The sequence below is a fragment of the Monodelphis domestica genome, chromosome 6, assembly GCF_027887165.1.
Source record: "Monodelphis domestica isolate mMonDom1 chromosome 6, mMonDom1.pri, whole genome shotgun sequence".
Taxonomy (NCBI): Eukaryota; Metazoa; Chordata; class Mammalia; order Didelphimorphia; family Didelphidae; genus Monodelphis; species Monodelphis domestica.
In genome coordinates this window covers 17,611,408-17,634,868 of record NC_077232.1, presented here as the reverse complement: position 1 = coordinate 17,634,868, position 23,461 = coordinate 17,611,408, and the positions used below count along the sequence as shown (strand labels likewise).

At 38.9% G+C, this 23,461-nt stretch overlaps 1 protein-coding gene across 1 annotated transcript in view; it reads left to right on the top strand.

The window, feature by feature from the left end:
• LOC100027341 (glycine N-acyltransferase-like protein 2) overlaps window positions 1-2,516 on the top strand; it is a 29,842-nt gene extending 27,326 nt beyond the window's left edge. Inside the window, exon 6 of the mRNA XM_007497523.2 lies at window positions 529-2,516. Coding sequence (XP_007497585.2) covers window positions 529-955 — 427 coding nt within the window. The 3' untranslated portion in view covers window positions 956-2,516. The remainder of the gene's footprint in view (window positions 1-528) is intronic.
• Window positions 2,517-23,461: the final 20,945 nt, after the last annotated feature.

The window sequence follows — 23,461 nt, the reverse complement described above, 5'->3', positions numbered from 1 at the left end:
ACAGAACCAGAAGGTGGGAGAGGTATGATTTTAATCCATGTAATCTTTTTTTTTTAACCCCTTACCTTACACCTTAGAATCAATACTGGGTATTGGTTCTAAGACAGAAGAGTGGTAAGGACTAGACAATGGGGGTCAAGTGACTTGCCCAGGGTCACACAGCTAGGAAGTGTCTGAGACTAGATCTGAACCTAGGAACTCCCATCTCTAGGCCTGGCTCTTAATCCACTGAGCTACCCAGCTGCCCCCTCCATGTTATCTTATTACAAAAGCCAGTCTGTTTTCCACTGGACCACACTGAGATCAGGGAAGGCTTTATTAAGAAGCTGCCACTCAATCTGAGATTTAAAAGAAGGCTAGGAAATCAGTGGATTATGATATGCCTGGAGAGAAGGGAGAGGGGGACATGAGAGTCATAGGTAACTAATACAAACAAAGGCCTGGAAGTGGGAAACATATGTAGTGGATTTGAGAAACAAGTGGGAATGAAAGCAATCATTTTCCTTTGTTTATTCTTTTCTTTTGCAGTGAAGTTGATGAGTTCAAACCTACCTTCCTGGATGTCTCTCATTCTGAGCTGGTGAACAAAAATTGGAAATTTGGAAAGAATGAGAAGAGTCTGAGATACATCAAAAGATGTATCCAGAACTTTCCTGCATATGGTCTGCTTGGTCCTGAGGGGAATCCCATATCCTGGAATGTGATGGATGCAGCCTGTGAATTAAGGATGGCTTATACCCTGCCAGAATATCAAGGCAGGGGCATGTTAAGGCAGATGATGAATCCATATATGAAATATCTTCAACAGAATGAGATTCCTTTTTATCTCTTTGTGGAAGACAAGAATGAAAACTCCCACAAAGCAGTGAGGCAACTGGGTTTCCAAACCATGCCTTGTGGTTGGCACCTATGGCAAAGTATCCCAACAAGATTTCAGCAATTGCCTCATTTCTAATTCAGGCTTTAGAAGTCTCCAGTTGTAAACTCCACTTGTATTTTTATTATATCTTATTTCAACATTGGACTCTCCCTATCTTGCTCAGATTAGAAGGGCAGCAGCCATTCATGGTCCCAGTCCCACTGCTAATATGCACAGAAGCTTTGACTGGCTCAAATTCCAACCCAGGCCAGTTTGGTCTTTCTTCAGCATCTTGGTGACCCCCCAACCTTAGAGGCCAGAAGTAGTTCAGACATCTGATTGGAGTCAGTGTTATTGCAGCTCAGAACTCCTGAGCTCAAGTGATCCCTCAACTTCAGCCTTCCCTTAACCCAGCAGACAACAGAGATATGGGCTACCATGTCCAGCTTCTTCCCCAGCTTTTCACAAATTCACTAGAGGCAGTATCCATTGAGGTCAGCCTTTGAATATGAGAGATGATTGTCCTCCATTTAGTGAGCCTATCTTTATGGAGTGAACTCAAACACTGCCAATACTTCAAACTAACTCCTTGCAACTTCTCAGGCTGTTCCTCATGTCAGAAATGCTCTCATTTCTCATCCGAGGTTTTACATAGTTGTTCCTCTCCATCCCCCTTCAATGCTAGAGTCTTCTCCGACCAAATTATCTTTCATCCACTCTGTGGATATCTTATATTACATGTTATTTACATGTTGTCTCCCACAATATGGCAGCACCATGTGTGCTAGGGTTGGAATAAGGAAGACTCATCTTCATGAGTTCAAATCTTGCTTCAGATACTCGACCCTGTTTGCCTCGGTTTCCTCATCTGTAAAATGAGTTGGAGAAGGACATGGCAAACCATTCCAATATCTTTGCCAAGAAAACCCCAAATGAGGTCAAGAAGAATGAGAAAAAAATTGGAAAAAATGACTCAAGTCCAACTCCTACATTATAATTTTTTAAAGTTATGATCCTAATAAACAGAATAAAATGGAAATCTCCATATATGTGTATACATATATGTAAATAGTGTATAATAGAAGAGAATTTGCATAGAAAACTGAAGATCTCTATTGTGTACAACTTGCTTTGCTTTTAAATATATAATAAATTCAACATGTAACTTTCAAAGCCATCTTGCTGTTGTGATCCTAATTCCAACCCTTCCTGCTACTCTTCAGTTCATTTTTTTTAAAAGGATCTTTGAAAGACCTATACGAAGTAATGAAGAGTGAAAAGAGTAGAACCAAGTGAACATAATATATAGCTAAAGAATCAACACCTGAAGAATATCTTGTGGATCCAGAGGATGAACTGAGAAATAGAAACATGAAAGACACGATCTACATATACATATCTTTCTATTGGATGATACCTTAATCCATAGTATAGGAAAGAAAAGAAAGGATAGAGATACCCAGGGGAAAACTCATACTAAATAAACAAACATAAAAACGAGCAAAAAAGGATCTTTAATGGCCCTCTTTCTTTCCTTTTTAAAATTTTTGCTTTCCTAACCATATTCTACTTTCTCATCTTATTCCGCCTCCAAATGCAGAAAAGAAAAGGAAAAAAAAAACCCTTGTAATAAATGCACATGATCAAGGAAAAATAATTACTGACTCTGTGAAGGTGTGTCATTTTTTTATCTGGGGTCCCCTACTTTTCTGTCATGGAGTAGGTAGCCTCGTTAGTATCAGTCTTCGAAAATCGTGGTTGGTCATTATATTGATTAGAGAGTTCTTTTAGTTTTTCAAAGGGGACAATGCTGTTATTGAATACATTGCTCTCTTGGTTTAGCACGTCTCACTGCACATCAGTTCATACAAAGTTTCCCAGACTCCTCTGGAGTCATTCATTTCATCATTTCTAAAGGTACAATAGTATTCTATCACATTTACATGCCATCGTTTGCTCATCTAATCTTCCAAAACTTGGCCATCACCTTGGTTTGCAGCAAAGAGGTTCTATAAATATTTATACCCATATGGGTTCTTTTTTTCATTGTTTGCTATCTTTGGGATATGTTATAAGGAAAGTAGGAGCAGGAGATCCTGCAAGGCAAAGAGCAAGCTTCCAGAATTCTAGGAGAGTGACAGAACTTGGCTTTTGACTGGTGACAGTCGAAGCTAAGGGGGGCAGTGAGTCTAGCTCCTTGGGTGGACCTCGTGAGTCTAACTAGTCTCCCTCTCTTGTGACTGTATCCCTTATCCAATGGCTGATTCCTATGTCCCTGTATGTGTATCTTCTGGCTGATTGAGTGATTTCCAACAGAGCTGCTTAAGACATCCAAGTGCCATCTGTTAGTGAGACCTTTCCTCTGAGCCCTGTTCCTGCTACCTTCCATTCCTTACCATTTTTATATATATGGCGGTTAATTTGGCCAGTTGTAGGAATTTGATTTGTAGGTAGAGAAGTGTTAAAATGGTATAGGTTATCAACTTTATTTGGGGAGGGGGGGAAGGTTATTTACAGTTTTTAGATAGATCATCCCAATTCCCATCCTTCCCTTATCTTAAAATAAACTATTATTTTAGTTACATATATATAATTTCAGATTGCTATTTCAGGTATAAATCCAGTGGTTTTATCATTGGGCTAAAGGTTCTGCGAATTGGTGGCGTTTTTAATCATAGCTCCAAATTGTTTCCCAGAAGGCTGGAGTTTCACCATAATGCCAGAATTAATGAGCCCATTTTTAGAAAAATGGATACAACCCCTCAGTGGTGGTCACCTACTGCCAAGTGGCCAAGGAAAGAAGAATGTTTCATTCTAGACCATCAGAGAGATTGTGAGTGGAGTCGGAGGGCAACAGACTGCCAGATCTTCCATAGTACCAAAGGTAACAATGATTTAAGTTATTTCCATGGTGGAAAGATGAGGGGGAAGAAGGTACATATAGGAGGTGGGCGGAGGTTGGCAGATGGTAAGATGACTGACAAAAGTTCATGCATGGAGAAATCCTCTGGGGAGAAAAACGTAGCAAAGTCACTTTCGTTTGCTGTGTGACTTTGGACAAATCACTTTCCTCCTCTAAATCTAACTGGACACACAATATGACTCTGGGCAAGTCAATGGACCCCTCGGTGCTCAAGAAACTCTCCAAGTCAAAACCCTTGGAAGACATTGACCACATCAACCAGCACTGGTAAAGAGAGTTCTCTCCCCCAAGACTTCTCTATCTGAATGAAATCAAAGGTTCAGTCCTAGTCCATTTGGGATAGCTTCTTGAGAGGAGGCAGGAAGAAGGAGACATTAGGAAGCGTAGGTGATGTCAAAATAAAACATACTAACTAATTTTTTAGGTGTATAATTGCAGCCTCCTGTTCAGCATAGATGGCCTCCAAGCTCCCTCTTGGTTATGATTCTATGATCCTATGAGAGTGGCTAATGGGAAAAATGGATAAAGAATAATTTAGATCAGGGATTGTTCAATTAATAATAACAATAGCTAGCATTTATATAATGTCTACCATGTGCCAGGCATTAAGTCAAGAATATTACCTTATTTGATAATAACAACTCTAGTGGGTAGAAGCAATTATTATTTCCATTTTACAGTTGAAGAACCTGAAGCAGAGAGAGGTTAAGTGACTTGCCCAGGGTCACACACCTGCTAAATGTCTGAGGTTGAATCTGAACTCAAGTATAACTGATTCTAGGCCCAGAGCTCTATCCACTATACAACACAGCTGCCAACTGAACAAATATTTATTAAAACAAACATTATGGCCCCAGTTGATCATCATATCAATGAAATAAGTTGTTTCTACCAAAATATTAATTAAAGAATAAAAAACATAAAAGGATGTCTTTTGCCTCTTTTTGAATCACTATTACTTTGCATGGTGCCTGACACATAGTAGGCACTTTATAAAGTTGATCGATTGATTAAAGTTGAAGAAATAATTCACATCTCTACAGTTTGTTTCAGACTAGTGAAACAATGAGATTATGTCTCCCTCTTTTGGTCATTAGCTCTAATTGCTATTCCACAACACATGAACCCTAAGGATCCCTTGGTAGAGAAACTGGGTCAAGACAGATCAAGAATTGCTGAGACTAAGATTTCATTATTCTGAGGCTCCTTTGCTGATATGAATCACAGACAGATAGCATTTTATAACTCGTGCTCAGGAAATCAATCAATCAATCAATGCACATTTATTAATCACCTACTGTGTGCCTGGCACCATGTGCTCATTTTATAGATGAGGAAACTAAGGTCTGGAGAAATTATGTAACTGACCCAAGGTCTCATAGCCACCAAGAGAGGACACTACATCCCATTTCCAACTATCTACTGGACATCTTGAACTGATGTCCTGTAGACATCTTAAAAATCCCACCTGTCTGAACTGAACACATTATCTTTAGACCCCAAACCTCCCCTTCCAAACTTCCCCATCACTGTCCCAGTCACCCTGATTTGGAAGGTATATGCCATCCTCACCTCCTCCCTAAATCTCATCCCCCACCCCATTCCCCAACCCAATCAGTCCTCAAGTCCTGCCTTCACCAAGTCCCTTAGAGACAGCACTGATTCCTCTGTCACAGCACCATCTTGGTACAGGACCCCATTCCCTTATGCTCAGACTCTTTTCATAGCCTGATGGTCTTCTGCTTCAAGTCCCTTCCCACTCAAATCCTATTCTACCCAGCTGTCAAATGGATCTTCTTAAAAGGCAAGTCATATCCTCCATATCATTGTAGCCCCCATTAAATGAACTCCAAGTTATTAATCTATCAGACCCAGATCACATCCCCTGTTTGGCTTTTAAAGCCTTCATCCCTTGGGTCTTTCCAGTCCTCTTACATCTTAGCCCCTTCTACATACTATATATAGCCCAGTGACACTGACCACTTTGATGTTCTGCACTCACAGAACTCCATCTACTCTTAGCATTTTCATCAGCTGTGCCCCCCGGGATGCCTAGTTTACTCTCCCTTCTCATCAATGCCCCCTAGCTTCCTTCCAGTCTCAGATGAAGTTTTGCCTTCTGCAAGAAGTCTTTCCTAGTACTCCTTAATATTGGCAACTTCTGGGGGCAGCTAGGTAGCTCAGTGGATTGAGAACCAGGCCTAGAGATGGGAGGTCCTAGGTTCAAATCTGGCCTCAGACACTTCCCAGCTGTGTGACCCTGGGCAAGTCACTTGACCCCCATTGCCTACCCTTACCAGTCTTCTGCCTTGGAGCCAATACACAGTATTGACTCCAAGACAGAAGGTAAAGGTTTAAAAAAAATATTGGCAACTTCCTTCTGAGGCTGTATATATCTGTATATATCTTATTTTATACATAGTATCTACATGTTGTTTCTCCCATTAGAGTGTGAGCTCCCTTTTTGTTTTTGTTTTGTTTTTTAAGCCCTTACCTTCTGTTTTAGAATAGATACTAAGTATAGATTCCAAGGCAGAAGAATGGTAAGGTTAGGCAATTGGAATTAAGTGACACAACTAGGAAGTATCTGAGGCCACATTTGAGTCCAAGGCTTCTCATCTCCAAGCCTGACTGTCTATCCAGTAAGCCACACGGTTGCCTTGGAAATTATTTTTTTCAATTAATACTTTTGCTAATTCTCTAGGATTTTCAGGCATAGTTCTATCTTCTCTTTGCTGATCTTTCTACTTTCAATTGCTTTCCTTTAAATAATGGCTATTGTTAGCACTTCTAGAGCAATTCCCAAACACAATGGGAAAAGGTGAGAGCCTTGCTTTATTTTTTTTTTAAAATATATTTTATTTGATCATTTCCAAGCATTATTCGTTAAAGACATAGATCATTTTCTTTTCCTCCCCCCCACCCCCCATAGCCGACGCGTAAGTCCACTGGGCATTAGATGTTTTCTTGATTTGAACCCATTGCTTTGTTGATAGTATTTGCATTAGAGTGTTCATTTAAAGTCTATCCTCTGTCATGTCCCCTCAACCTCTGTATTCAGGCAGTTGCTTTTTCTCGGTGTTTCCACTCCCATAGTTTATCCTTTGCTTATGAATGGTGTTTTTTTTTTCTCCTGGATCCCTGCAGATTGTTCAGGGACATTACACCGCCACTAATGGAGAAGTCCATTACGTTCGATGATACCACAGTGTATTAGTCTCTGTGTACAATGTTCTCCTGGTTCTGCTCCTCTCGCTCTGCATCACTTCCTGGAGGTTGTTCCAGTCTCCATGGAACTTCTCCACTTCATTATTCCTTTGAGCACAATAGTATTCCATCACCAACATATACCACAGTTTGTTCAGCCATTCCCCAATTGATGGGCATCCCCTCGTTTTCCAGTTTTGGGCCACCACAAAGAGCGCAGCTATGAATATTTTTGTACAAGTCTTTGTGTCCATTATCTCTTTGGGGTACAGACCCAGCAGTGCTATGGCTGGGTCAAAGGGTAGATATTCTTTTGTCGCCCTTTGGGCATAGTTCCAAATTGCCCTCCAGAATGGTTGGATCAGTTCACAACTCCACCAGCAATGAATTAATGTCCCTACTTTGCCACATCCCCTCCAGCATTCATTACTTTCCTTTGCTGTTATGTTAGCCAATCTGCTAGGTGTGAGGTGATACCTCAGAGTTGTTTTGATTTGCATCTCTCTGATTATAAGAGATGTAGAACACTTCTTCATGTGCTTGTTAATAGTTTTGATTTCTTTATCTGAGAACTGCCTATCCATTTCCCTTGCCCATTTATCAATTGGAGAATGGCTTGATTTTTTGTACAATTGATTTAGCTCATTATAAATATGAGTAATTAAACCTTTGTCAGAGGTTTCTATGAAGATTTTTTCCCAATTTGTTGTTTCCCTTCTGATTTTAGTTATATTGGTTTTGTTTGTACAAAAGCTTTTTAGTTTGATGTAGTCAAAATTATTTATTTTACATTTTGTGATTCTTTCTATATCTTGCTTGGTTTTAAAGCCTTTCCCCTCCCAAAGGTCTGACATGTATACTATTCTGTGTTTACCCAATTTACTTATGGTATCCTTCTTTATGTTTAAGTCACTCACCCATTTTGAATTTATCTTGGTGTAGGGTGTGAGGTGTTGATCTATTCCTAGTCTCTCCCACACTGTCTTCCAATTTTCCCAGCAGTTTTTATCGAATAGTGGATTTTTGTCCCAAAAGCTGGGATCTTTGGGTTTATCGTATACTGTCTTGCTGAGGTCGTTTTCCCCCAGTCTATTCCACTGATCTTCCTTTCTGTTTCTTAGCCAGTACCAAGTTGTTTTGATGACTGCTGCTTTGTAATATAGTTTGAGGTCTGGGACTGCAAGGCCCCCATCATATGTGTTTTTTTTCATTATTTCCCTGGATATCCTTGATCTTTTGTTCTTCCAAATGAACTTTGTTATGGTTTTTTCTAAATCAGTGAAGAAGTATTTTGGTAGTTCAATGGGTATGGCACTAAATAGATAAATAAGTTTGGGTAGGATGGTCATTTTTATTATATTGGCTCGTCCTATCCATGAGCAGTTAATGTTTTTCCAATTGTTCAAGTCTAGTTTTAGTTGTGTGGCGAGTGTTTTGTAGTTGTGTTCATATAGTTCCTGTGTTTGTCTTGGGAGATAGATTCCTAGGTATTTTATTTTGTCTAAGGTGATTTTGAATGGGATTTCTCTTTCTAGTTCTTGCTGCTGAGCTGTGTTGGAGATATATAGAAAAGCTGATGATTTATGTGGGTTTATTTTGTATCCTGCAACTTTGCTAAAGTTGTTGATTATTTCAATTAGCTTTTTGGTTGAATCTCTAGGATTCTTTAAGTAGACCATCATGTCATCCGCAAAGAGTGATAACTTGGTCTCCTCCTTGCCTATTCTGATGCCTTCAATTTCTTTATCTTCTCTAATTGCTACTGCTAGTGTTTCTAGTACTTTGCTTTATTTTTGAGCTTTGTAGGAGAGATCCATGACAGAGGTCTGAATTCAAGGAAGAGTGACAGGCTGAGGGGATGCTAAGTCTTCTCTCCTCCATGGGGGAGGGGACCCAGGAGATCTGGAATCTTAAGAAGGAAAAGGTTCTGACTGAGGGGCAGTTAACTCTCTCAGCCTTGAGACAGCCAAAGAAGAAGGTCTTGTTAAGACTAGATCCAAATCTTTCTCTTGGTGACTGAACACCATCGCCCACTGATTTCCCAACTGAAAGTAACCAGCCTGAGAAAAAACAAAGCAGCTGACAAGATCACCCCACAGCTTCTAGTGCCCTGAACTCTGTTCAGTTGGGACCAAGACCAGGGCCAATCAAGCCTGACTAACTGTATCAGTTAAAATTACTTTCTCTGCTAGAAGTATTATATTTTTAGAGGTTTATTAAAGATTAAGAATTAAAGAAAATACAAAATGAGAAAACATGTGTCTAGGCCCAGAGAGCCCATTCACAACCACTCACATCTTGCCTAATAGGTCAAGAGCCGCGTGTGCTAAGAAGCGGAAGTAGGAAGAGAGAGCCAAGGAGGATACAGTCAGTTTAAATACCCCATCTCACTCTTGGACCAGGTGAAGTTCCAAAGCATTTTGGGAAGTGGCCAAGGACTCTTGGGAATTGAAGTCCGGGGTTCAAATCTCCATTTTTACATTTCCCTGTATGATTTTTGTTGGGAAAGATTTTCCCCAAAAGGATCATGAAAACACAATGAACTTAAATATTACAATAATTTGAGGATAAGAGGAAAAAAGAACAAAACCAATAACTGCTGGGCACATTGGCAAAAAGCCAGTTAGGGGGCAGTCCCCTTTGGCATGAAAGTATACATATAAATAAATATTCAATCAACCACACCCAAAGTTCATTCTTGATCTTCTTGTGCAGCTTGTGGTCTGGAGGCATCTTCATGGTGTCTTCTCCAAACAGTTCAGTTTCTGGATTCATAGAGGTATCATGTTTCTTTACCTGAAATTCTTCTTAAAAGCAATTTAAACTTTGCAATTTAAAATAATAATATTTTTACATTTCCCCATGAAGAGGGTGATTGAAAAACACAGGATCACTTAGGGATTCATGGCTGAGTTATGAGGTATATGAATCAATTGGCAAGAGAAATTAAAAAGACATAAGAAAAATCCAAATAAAAAGAAAATTTCTGGATAAAAATATAGACTATCAAAGTCTTATGTGTAAAAATTCCAAGTAAAGGAAAAGTAAATCTATAACAGGTCCTTGAATCAAGGCCCAATTAAAATGATCTAAGCAATGATGCATTTACCCAGTCAGTAGCCAGGAGTACAGAAAGTTGCCATAGTATGAAAAACAGAAAAGGGACTAGATTATAGGAGCCAGGTTTGGAACCAAGTTTGGGATACTTGTCTGTAAATACTTTTACAAAGAGTGTGGATACAAGGAAGGCCTATGTCATAATGTATGTTAAACATAGCAAGCATGAGTCTTCACACTAGGTTCAAGTCCTTTATATTGGCTTGGAAGTGCATCAATCTGTCCTGGATTGGCTTATCTTTGGCCCTATGCAATGGCTCTTTTGTGTATATCTTGTCCTGGAATCAGACAGAATCATTAAGCAAAGTCCCATAATTTTTTAAAACAATTAGTGACATCATTTTTATAATCTCAAGCTTTTGGGGGGGCATGCATTAGTATTATAGCAAATGTATTTTAAACTTATAGTACTGAAAAATCAAAAAGTTAAAGAAAATTTTAATACTGGTGACATGTGCTTCAAATATAAAAAGGAGAGAAAATTTTAAAAAAACTGAAATAGTATATTGCACATGCAAGAAAAAATATAATAAAATAATTTCTTAAAAATTCAAAAATATATCTTATAATCATTGATACACTGTGTCAGCTAAGAAAATATAGAATACAAGGCTTTCCCACCAAAAATGAGATCCATTTCCTCTTCATATCTAGCCATGATCCACTGTGAGTGTAAGCAAACAAATTTTACAAGGTAACATTTTTCATTTTTAAAGAAGAGTAGTACAAATATGTAGATATCAGTATCCTCAAAATTCTCAATAGCCCAGTTAATTACAATAACAAACAAACACACTATCATTTTTACACGAGTTGATGTATGGCATTTTTAAAAGCCTATGAACTGAGGGATATTTTTCACAATTTTTACAAACATAACAAATCTTTCAACCTTGATAAACATATTTTTAAACAAAGTAAAACTTATTTGGGGTTTAGCACATCAAGAATTCTAGATGTCATTCTGGTAGAAGTAAAATGAGCTGAAGAGTATAAATGAGAGGTGCTCCCCTTTTTCCCTTTGGGAGGCTTCTAGGGGTACATGCCCTGGGATTAACTGCCCAGCTTCCATTCACATTTTTAGAAATGCAGGAGGTTGGGGATTATAATTGTATTTCACTTCAGCTACTAGAATAGGTCTTACCTCGTGTTAGGGGCAGGCAAAATGACCAGAGATTGTTAAGAAAAATTGTAAAAACCATGTCTAAAGAACCCTTAAAATCAATTGAGATATTTAGCACATTAAATTTTCCAAAGGTTGTTATAACAATTTTCTGATGGAGTCCATCTATCCTCTATGTGACAATTTACAAAGTCAAAAATAGAAAAGGCTGTTTTTATATGAGCTTACTCAATAATGTTTGTTCAGCATAGTTATAGGGGAAAAACAACAGAATTTAACAGTAGTTAAAACCCAGTACATTAAAATGATTCAGTATTTCAGAATAGTATTGAGTGTAATAATATAGGAACTTAAAATTACAAAGTTAAACCTTAAACAAAACAATCAGTAAAATGCAATAGAATACAGAGATTTTTTATAAAACATGGAGTCTGAAATGTCTTAAAAATATAACCTCCAGTCTCTTTAAAGTTCCTTGTTTTTTTGTTTTTTTTTTATCCATTTAGATGCCTCTTGTCAGAAGGCAGGAGATTGGTAATGGGTAGGGAATGGGGGTTAAATGATCTGTCCAGGGCCACACAGCTGGGAAGTATCTGAGGCCAGATTTCAACTGAGGACCTCCCATCTCTAGGCCTGGCTCTCAATCTACTGAGCCACCCAGCTGCCTCCCCTAAGTTGGCTAAAGAGTTGCAGGGAGCTGAATTTTTCCCCTGAATATCATGTGATATAAATGAAAGCACCAATACAGTCAAAAGATATCCTTTTAAATATCCCATGCTTGTAAGTTCCTGTTTTGAAAAGCTTCTATGTTCTTTCCCTTTCTTTCTCCCCTCCTGTTATCCACTGCCCCCAGTTCACATGGAGGCTAATCATAGCCCAAGGAAAAATTCATCACCCCATTTTTTACCAGCCAGTGGAAGTGAGTCCTGGGCCTGGGGTGGTAAGCCAGAATTGCTGGGCTAGGCGGTTCATCTGGGTCTGGAATGTAGGCAGCAGGGTGGTCCTGGGCTGGGGCCAGGTGAGTGGCAATCTGGGTCAAACAGCAAACAGGTCTGGAGTGGATGGCTGCAGGCAGGAACACAGGCAGGCAGGGCCAGGACCAGGAGCCTGTGAGCTATCTAATGTCTGGAATGAGCTGAATCAGCAACAGCTTTGCAAGGGTAAAAGTCCTTGGCCAGAGAAACGTGGCTTAAAAAAAAAATTCTAGGCAGTACCTATGAATAGCTGAACTTAGTAACAGTAGAAAAAAGAATCAGAAGATTGGGGGTATTTTGTCTTTCCGATGTGGTAAGCCATAACTGTAGCAGTTAAAATTACTTTCTCTGCTAGAAGTATTATATTTTTTAGAGATTTATTAAAGATTAAGAATTAAAGAAAATACAAAATGAGAAAGCACGTGTCTAGGCCCAGAGAGTCCATTCACAACCACTCACATCTTGCCTAATAGGTAGAGAGCTGCGTGTGCTAGGAAGCAGAAATAGGAAGAGAGAGCCTAGATGGATACAGTCAGTTTAAATACCGCATCTCACTCTAGGACCAGGTGAGGTTACAAGGCATTTTGGGAAGTGGCCAAGGACTCCTGGGAATTGAAGTCCAGGGTTCAAATCTCCATTTTTACATCTCTCAGGGGGCTCAAAGCTGTCCAGGCCTGGGTTCCCCAACTTGAGGGGGGAGGAAGGTATAGCCAGTTAGGAATACCTTTCCCTCTTTCCTCATAGACCCTTTCTTACAGCCATTTCCCTGTGTCATTCCTGATTGATCACCCAGAATAAAGTTTGTTGTTTTCTCCCAATTGAATGCAGTGTGAGTGGGGAAAACGTTCTAGCTGTGGGGGGAGAAGCTCTTATATATAATAGCAATAGAAGGAAGTAAAGGGTCCATTTGGGTGGGGAGCCATAACTGAGAGGAGGCTGAAAAGAGGAACTACAGACTCACTTACCCTTTCTCTCCCTTGGCCAAATTAAATATTAGTTATTCCTCCTGAACCCCAAGAAAGGGAAGTCTCCACTCTTTCTCCCTCTCTCTCTTTACAACCAGATTAACCCTCTATTACAGATCCTAGTGTTTCCTCATTGCTTAGAATGTTGCTTTTGGTTTAAAATGGATAGTTGTTTTTGTTTTTATTTATGTTTTTAGAAAAATCCCCCTCTGTCCAGACTTTGTATATTTGGGGCATAAATCAGCATTATACTTCATCAAAGGCTTTTCCTTTTTTGTTTGTTTGTTTTGTTTTGTTTTAAAATTAATTTATTTAGTTAATTTAGAACATTATTCCTTGGTTATAAGAATCATATTATTTCTCTCCATCCCCTCCCCCCACCATTCCCGAAGCTGACGTGCAATTTCATTGGGTATTACATGTGTCCTTGATCAGAACCTATTTCCATGTTGTTGCTGTTTGCATTAGGATGTTCATTAAGAGTCAACATCCCCAGCCATATCCCCTCGACTCATGTATTCAAGAAGTTGTTTTTCTTCAGTGTTTCTACTCCCACAATATTTCTTCTGAATGTGGATAATGTTTTTTTCTCATAGATTCCTCCAAGTTGTTCTGGATTATTGTATTGACATTAATGGAGAAGTCCATTACATATGGTCTCTGGGTACAATGTTTTCCTGGTTCTGCTCCTTTCACTCTGCATCAGTTCCTGGAGGTTGTTCCAGTTCACATGGAGTTCCTCCAGTTCATCATTCCTTTGAGCACAATAGTATTCCATAACCAACATATATCACAATTTGTTCAGCCATTCTCCAATTGAAGGGCATTCCCTCATTTTCCAATTTTTTTGCCACCACAAAGAATTCAGTTATGAATATTATTGTACAGATCTTTTTCCTTATTATCTCTTTGGGGTACAAAATCAGCAGTGCTATGGCTGGATCAAAGGGCAGACAGTGTTTTAGCATCCTTTGGGCTTAGATCCAAATTGAAAGGCTTTTCTTATTGACGGAATCATGCCCTCTGGGGTGTTTTATCTGGTCTCCTTGACTAAGGGTTGCAATAAAATAAATAATCTGTTTGGAACTATGTCTGGTTGTTTTAACTGGGTACTCTGGCTTGTGACTAGAGAGCCGCTACTAGGGGACACCTGAGGGTACCTAGTTACAATGGAGATAGATGAGAGATAATGCTAGAGAGATACTGCTAAAGGGGATTACTCTGGAGCTGCCTATTGATCACCAGTGGCTAATAAGTCAAGATGTTCCCTACCCTCTTCTTCCCTTCACCTCCCAGGTTTCAACCAACCCTTTTGCCTCCCTTTCCCCTCCCCCGGTCTTAGTCAGCCACCTTCTAAGTAACTTAGGGGAACTATGAGATTTCAGAGAAATATTCTTCACTCTTCTATTCTCAGGTAAAGGGGTTTTTTGGGAACAACAGGATGAGGATTGAAACTGAGGTAAGAGGGATGAGGTTGTCCCTAATCTACAGGGAGATTTAGGAGGGTGTGGGAAATGTCAGTCTGGCCCCAGCGGTGACTCAGAGACAGCCTCTTTTCTTCTTTCTTCAGTCAGATAATCTCTGCTTGAGTAATTCAAGTCCAGGCTCTGTCAAAAAAAAAAAACAACACAAAGGTCTCTTGTTGAGTTACTTGTTCTCTTTTTGCTAGAATAACTTTTTTCTTATGCTATCCAAGACTAGTCTTCATTCACATAAGGTTTTGTGTAGTATGTTACCCTATGGAACTCCAACAAATCTTGGTTTCACTGTTTCAGCATGAATGGTACTTGTCATGTTTTAGAAGTTGGAGAATAGAAATGAAATTGAGTATCTATATCTCCTCCTCCATTTCTCAATGTGTTTCTTGATATTCTCCTTCCTATCCAAAATCTGTATCTGCACAATCCATGTAATTCAATGTATCTATAAAATCATCTCCATTATCAACCCCTAAACTTGCATAAATTTCTTCTAATGGTATACAACTTGTTCTGTGCCCAAGGAATAATCCCTCATCATAGTCTTGGTAGGATTTTGTTTGCACTGGTTCCAGGTATTCTATCTTCTCACTTGTATTTCACACATCCCCTTCTTCGTCTACCTCTTCATAAAGCTTATAAAACTGATAAGGCATTTGTTCTAAATCATCTTCATCCATTATTATCACACCTTCTGGTATTCCTTCTGATTCAGTATCTGAATCTGAATCATTGAATCCAATCACTATGTTCTTTGGATTTTGCTCAATGCCATGTAAACTTTTCTCAGATGTTGATAACTCTGGCTTTGCATTTTGATCTAAGGCTATGTCACCAGCTTCTGTGTTTTTCAAATCAGTTTCAGGTTGTTTCTCAGTACTAAGCTTTAGAATCTCATTTTTAATTGGTAAACTTGATGGTATGGGGTTATGCAGATCTGCTATACCGTTAACAATCACAGATCCTACTCTACCACTAGTCTAAGGTTCATGTTTATCTTCATTCTCATTTGATTGTGTAAAGATAGGAATCATTCTCTCTAAGAAATTATTTTCTTCTGGGAATAAGTTGGCATGTCCCCCTGCATCACTAGTAGGATGTGTGTCTACATTTTGTCCCACAACACAAACATGTGTTCCTGGCTTTGTAGCTAAGGTGTTTATAACTACTGACTCAGTGTTCATTTCTTTGCTACTCTTTGCCAGGTGCATCTGTAACTCAGTTAATTCTCTTTGTTTTTATCCATTCCCAATGAAGTCTATATCATAGGTTGTATTCTCAACTGCAATGGAACATGAACCTAAATCACAGCAGTTGCTTTGACCCTTAGAACATTGGCTTCAAGTCTGTCTTTTGAATCCATGGTAGTTTTTTTTCCAGTTGATAAGAATTCCATTCCATCCTGCTTTTCAAATTTAACTGTAGGGAGGCAAGATGGTGGCTCAGAAGCAGCAGAAGTTCAGACCTCTGAAAACTCTTCCTTACCGATCACAAACTGACTGCTCCTAGGAGACTGAAAATCAAATCTAACAACAATACAAAGCCAAGGAACCCTCCTTCTGGACTCAATCCAAAAGTTGTACCCCCCAAAAGCCAGAATCCGAGAACACTTGAGTTTAAGGAGAAGGCAGAAGGAATGTCCCAGGACCCCCCCCACACACACACACACAAACTTAGAGCACTAAGCCTGTAGAGACAGGGGGAACCTCTGGGTGGGCAAAGGCACTGGTCTGGAGGTTGTACATTGCAGGCAGGACTGTGCAGGGCTCAGAGCATTGAACAAAGGTGGAGGAGAAAGAGCTGGAGAGGGAGGGCAGAGCTAGCAGCATAGACAGAGCTGTGAAGACCCTCCATATTGATCTAGCCTTCCATGAGGTTTTGGCCTGAGGGCACATCCAGCCCATCCCAGCTGAACTTAATCCTATCAAAAGTCTTCAGAGGTCAGGGAAGCCCAATCTCCAACAACCCGCCCTCATAGACTTCTGGATTTTAATTTAATCCAATCAAAAGCCTCCAGAGGACAGGGAAGCACAAATTATAACACCCCTCCCCGACAGACTGCAGGGAGAGACCTTCTGGCAAAGCTCCAAGAGGGGAGACTGACAGAAACCCCCCAAACCAAAAAAAAATGAGAGGAGCAAGCACACAGACAAATGAGGAGCAAAAAAAGGGGCAAATATGAGCAAACAACAGAAAAAGAAGAAAGAAATAACAATAGGCAGCTTCTGTTCAGGTAACGAGCAAAGAGAATATGAAACGGGGGTGGGGGGGAATCAGCAAAGGAAAAATCAGAAATCCCAGCAAATTGGATACAGGCTTTGGAAGAACTCAAAATGGAATTCAAAACACAATTGAGAGGCTGAAGAAAATTGGGAAAAGAACTTAAAAACTAAGATAAGTCATCTGGAAACAGAAAATAGTGTCTTGAAAGCCAAAATCAACAAGCTTGAAAATGAGGCAAAGGAGATGAAATATGAGGCAAAAAGGATGAAAGAAAGTCTCCAAAGAAAATCAGACCAGAAGGAGAAGGATGACCAAAAAGCCAGGGATGAAATCCAGTCTTTAAGAACCAGAATACAACAACTAGAATTGAGTGACCTTACAAGACAGCAGGACACTATAAAACAAAACCAAAAGAATAAAAAAATTAGGAAAATATGAAACATCTCACTCACAAAACAGAAAATTTAGAATATCATTCGAGGAGAGACAATTTAAGAATCCTTGGTCTACCAGAAGACCATGGAAAAAGAAAAAGCCTGGACATAATACTACAGGAAATTATTCAAGAAAACTGCCCTGATATTATAGAACAAGAGGGGAAAGTAGATATTGAAATAACCCACAGATCACCTCCTGTTCTTAATCCCCAACTGACAACACCCAGGAATGTTGTAGCCAAATTCAAGAACTATCAGACCAAAGAAAAAATATTACAAGCTGACAAGAAAAAGTCATTCAGATGCCATGGAACCATAGTGAGGATAACACAGGATCTGGCTGCATCTACACTGAAGGACTGAAAGGCATGGAATATGATATTCTGGAAAGCAAGGGAACTAGGTCTACAACCAAGAATCAACTATCCAGCAAAACTGACTATATTCTTACAGGGGAAAGTATGGTCATTCAACAAAATAGAAGAATTCCAAGAATTTGTAAAGAAAAGACCAGACCAGAACAGAAAATTTCATGTCCAAGCACAGAACTCAAGAGAACCATCAAAAGGTAATTAAAAAAGAGGGGAAAGAAGAAAAACAAAAAAATTTTTAAGAGACTCAGTAAGTTAAAATGATAGGTATCCCTAAAAGAAAAGAGGTCATTGTTAACTCTTAAAGACTATTGTTATCACTGGGGTAGCTAGAAGAATTACACTTAGAGGAAACAGTGACATACTGTATAGGATGAAATAACAAGACATAAATAGGTATATAGATAATGGTAGTCTCTCGGTGACTGAGAATGACAATTGTCTTTTTGCATTATCATCTATTGATGTACCCTCATGTGGCTTTGAAGTCCAAAGACTGAGGTGCAAACTTTGTGGAATATGGGGCATGGACGCCAGTTGTTACGGGAGATGCGGTTGTGGACTGGTGTCGGCATTCACACACATCGGCAAGATGTCGACGTCATTCATCTTCAAAGGTGGGGGTGGCATGGTTAATGTAGGTACGCCAGCTGCTTCTGTCAGAGGCAGCAAGTTCTAGTTGCTTTGGTGTAATGCCAGCCCACTTCAAGTTGGACTTTAGCTCATCCTTGAATCTTTTCTTTGGTCGGCCTTGTTTCCTGAGTCCAGCTGACAGTTTACCATAGAATACCTGTCTTGGTATTCGCTGTGGGTCCATGTGGATGAATTGTCCAGACCATCGTAGCTGGATTTTGAGGACCATTACTTCGATGCTGGTGGAGTTGGCTCTGTTGAGGACTTCCTGGTTGGTGATACAGTCCTGCCATCGGGTGATACGGTCCTGCCATTGGATCCTCATGATTGACCAGAGAGAGTGCTGGTGGAATTGCTCCAGCTGTTTCATGTGCTTCCGGTACAGTGTCCATGTCTCACAACCATATAGGAGCAAGCTGAGGACCACTGCGTTGTACACTTTGAGCTTCGTCGCAGTGCTTACACCGCTGTGTTGGAGGACTTTGGAGCGCAGCCGCCCGAGTGCCTGGCTGGCCTTTTGGATCCTGGCATTAATCTCGTAGTCTAGGGACCTGTCGTTGGCAATGGTGCTGCCCAAGTACTTGAAAGTGTTGACGTTAGAAAGCTGTGTGCCATCGATTGTAATGCACGGCTGGTTAGTTGGCCTCCCTGGTGCAGGTTGGAACAGCACCTCAGTTTTGCTGAGGCTGATAGTCAGGCCAAACAGTTTTGTTGCGGTGGAGAACCTGTCCACAATGTTTTGAAGATGATTTTCTTGGTGGGCCATGAGAGCAGTCATCTGCGAAGAGAGCTTCCAGGATGAGTCTCTCTGTTGTCTTTGTTTTTGCAGTCAGGTGGCGAAGGTCGAATAGTGAGCCATCCAGTCGGTATTTGATGTAGATGCCCAGGTCTAGATCCATCACAGCATGTCGTAATACCTGGGTGAAAAATAGGTTGAATAGTACCAGAGTGCAGACACAGCCTTGTTTCACACCACTGGAGATGTTGAAGTTATCAGAAGTCTCTCCACCAGATAGGACTTCCCCTGTCATGTCGACATGAAAGAGCTGGATCAGTTTGACAAATTTTTCTGGGCAACCGAGCTTGCTAAGTATTGCCCACAATTCGTCCCTGTTCACTGTGTCAAAAGCCTTTGTCAGATCTATGAAGACAATGTAGAGACTCAGGTTCTGCTCGAGGCATTTTTCCTGCATTTGCTTCACCATGAAGACCATGTCGATGGTGCTACAATCTGGTCTGAAGCCACATTGTGATTCAGGCAGGTTCTGCTCTGTGGATATATAGATATATGTATGCATAAATACATATGCATGTGTATATATGTGTGCATATATATACATATATATACAACTAGAGCTAAAAAAGAGGTTAATACTAAAAGAAATGGGGAAAGAAACAAAAGGGGGTAAATTTATATGTCGCAAAGAAGCTCATGGTGGGAGGGGGAAGAACATCAATACACTGGAAGGGTAAAGAGGTTGGAGACAGGAAATAATCAACTCTTACATGCATTGAAATTGACTCAAAGAGGGAAGAACAATCCAATCCATTGGGGCAGAGAATAGATTTGTGCCCTATAGGGGAGTAGAAGGGTAACAAATGGACTGGTGAGGAGGGAAGCTGTAAAAGGGAGGGAGTGGGTTGGGGGTAGTTTTAAAAAGACTGCAAAGAGAATAATGGGGGGAATAAGAAGGGAGAGTGGTAGAAAGGGAAGTAAAATAAGGGAGGGAACTAGGGGGACTGATTAAAAACATACATTGGTTTGGAGGAAATAGTGAAAGAAGAAAAGGCAGGACTAGGAGTAGAAATTAAAATGCTGGGAAATACACAGCTGGTAATCATAACTCTGAATGTGAATGGAATGAACTCACCCATAAAACACAAGTGAATAGCAGAGTGGATTAGAATCCAAATGTTGTCTGCAAGAAAGACACACGAGGAAGATAGATGTGGATAGAGTGAAAGTAAGAGGATGGAGCCAAATCTATTGGGCATTAACTGATTAAAAAGAAGGCAGGAGTTGCAATCATGATATCTGATGAAACCAAAGTAAAAATAAATCTAGTTAAAAGAGATAAGGAAGGTAATTACATCCTGATAAAAGGCTGTATAGACAATGAGGAAGTATCAGTGCTCAACATGTATGCACCAAATGACATGGCATCCAAATTTCTAAAGGAGAAACTAGTGGAGCTCAAGGATGAAATAGATAGAAAAGCAATACTAGTGGGAGATCTGAACCTTCCTCTATCTGAACTAGATAAATCAAACCAAAAAATAAATAAGAGGTAAGAGAAGTGAGTTAAATCTTAGAAAAATTAGAATTAGTAGATATGTGGAGAAAAATAAATAGGGACAAAAAGGAATAAACCTTCTTTTCAGCAGCACATGGTACATTCACAAAGACTGACCATATATTAGGGCATAAAATCATTGCAAACAAGTGCAAAAGAGCAGAAATAATAAATGCAACCTTCTCAGATCACAATGCAATGAAAATAATAATTATTAAGGGCACATGGAGAGGTAAATCAAAAATTAATTGGAAATTAAACAATATGATTCTCCAAAACCAGTTAGTCAAAGAACAAATCAGAGAAACAATTAATAATTTCATTGAAGAAAATGACAATGATGAGACATCCTTTCAAAACCTATGGGATGCAGCCAGAGCAGTACTCAGGGGGAAATTTATATCCTTGAGTTCATATATTAACAAATTAGGGAGAGCAGAAGTCAATGAATTGGGCATGCAAATTAAAAAACTAGAAAATTCAAAAATTAAAAATCCTCAGATGAAGACTAAATTAAAGATCCTAAAAATCAAAGGAGAAATTACTAAAATTGAAAGTCAAAGAACTATTGATTTAAAAATAAGACTAGAAGTTGGTACTTTGAAAAAACAAATAAAATAGACAAAGTACTGGTCAGTCTAATTAAAAAAGGAAAGAAGAAAACCAAATTGACAGTATCCAAGATGAAAAGGGAAACCTTACCTCTAATGAAGAGGAAATTAAGGCAATCATTAAAAACTATTATGCCCAATCATATGGCAAAAAATATGGCAATCTATGTGATATGGATGATTACTTACAAAAATATAAATTGCCTAGATTAACAGAGGAAGAAATAGATTACCTAAACAACCCCATATCAGAAAAAGAAATTGAACAAGCCATCAAAGAGCTCCCTAAGAAAAAATCCCTAGGTCTAGATGGATTCACAAATGAATTCTATCAAACATTCAAAGAACAACTAACCCCAATATTATACAAACTATTTGAGAGAATAAGCAAAGGAGTTCTACCAAATTCATTTTATGACACAAATATAGTACTGATCTCAAAACCAGGCAGGTCACAGAGAAAGAAAACTATAGACCAATCTCCCTAATGAATATAGATGCAAAAATCTTAAATAGGATACTAGCAAAAAGACTCCAGCAAGTCATCACAAGGATTATTCACTATGACCAGGTAGGATTCATACCAGGAAGGCAAGGATGGTTCAATATTAGGAAAATTATCCACATAATTGACCATATTAACAAGCAAACTGACAAAAATCACATGATTATCTCAATAGATGCAGAAATAGCCTTTGATAAAATACAACACCCATTCCTATTGAAAACACTAGAAAGTATAGGAATAGAAGGGCCTTTCCTAAAAATAATAAACAGTATCTATCTAAAACCATCAGCAAACATCATCTTCAATGGGGATAAATTAGAAGTCTTCCCAATAAGATCAGGAGTGAAACAAGGATGCCCATTATCACCTCTATTATTTAACATTGTACTAGAAACAATAGCGGTAGCAATTAGAGAAGAAAAAGAAATTGAAAGTATTAAAATTGGCAATGAGGAGACCAAACTATCACTCTTTGCAGATGATATGATGGTCTACTTAAAGAATCCTAGAGAATCAACCAAAAAGCTAGTCAAAATAATCAACAACTTAAGCAAAGTCACAGGATACAAAATAAACCCGCATAAGTCATCAGCATTTCTATATATTTCCAACACATCTCAGCAGCAAGAATTGGAAAGAGAAATTCCATTTAAAATCACCCTAGACAATATAAAATACTTAGGAATCTATCTGCCGAGACAAACACAGGAACTATATGAATAGAACTACAAAACACTCTCCACACAATTAAAACTAGATCTAAATAATTGGAGAAACATTGATTGCTGATGGATAGAATGAGCTAACATAATAAAAATGACAATCCTGCCCAAATTAATTTATTATTTAATGCCATACCCATTGAATGACCAAAAAACTTTTTTACTGAATTAGAAAAAAAAATAACAAAGTTCATTTGGAAGAACAAAATATCAAGGATATCCAGGGAAATCATGAAAAAAAAATGCAAAGGAAGGAGGATTTGCAGTCCCAGATCTCAAACTATACTATAAAGCAGTGGTCATCAAAACAATTTTGTACTGTCTAAGAGACACAAAGGAAGATCAGTGGAATAGACTAGGAGTAAATGACCTCAGCAAGACAGTCTATGATAAGCCCAAAGATCCCAGTTTTTGGAACCAAAACCCACTTTTTGATAAAAAAAAAAACTGCTGGGAAAATTGAAAGACAGCATGGGAGAGATTAGGTTTGGATCAACATCTTACACCCTACACCAAGATAAACTCAGAATGGGTGAATGACCTGAATATAAAGAAGGAAACTATAAGCAGATTAGGCAAACACAGAATAGTATACTTGTCAGATCTTTGGGAAATGAAAGACTTTAAAACCAAGCAAGAGCTAGAAAAAAATCACAAAATGTAAAATCAATAATTTTGATTATATCAAATTAAAAAGGTTTTATACAAACAAAACTAATACATTGAAAATTAGAAGGGAAGCAACAAATTGGGAAACAATCTTCATTACAAAAACCTCTGACAAAGGTCTAATTACTCAAATTTATAAAGAACTGATCCAGTTGTACAAAAAAATCAAGCCATTCTCCAATTGATAAATGGGCAAGGGACATGAATAGGAAATTTTCAGTTAAAGAAATCAAAACTATTAATAAGCACATGAAAAAGTGATCTAAATCTCTCATAATCAGAGAAATGCAAATCAAAATAACTCTGAGGTATCACCTCACACCTAGCAGATTGGCTAACCTGACAGC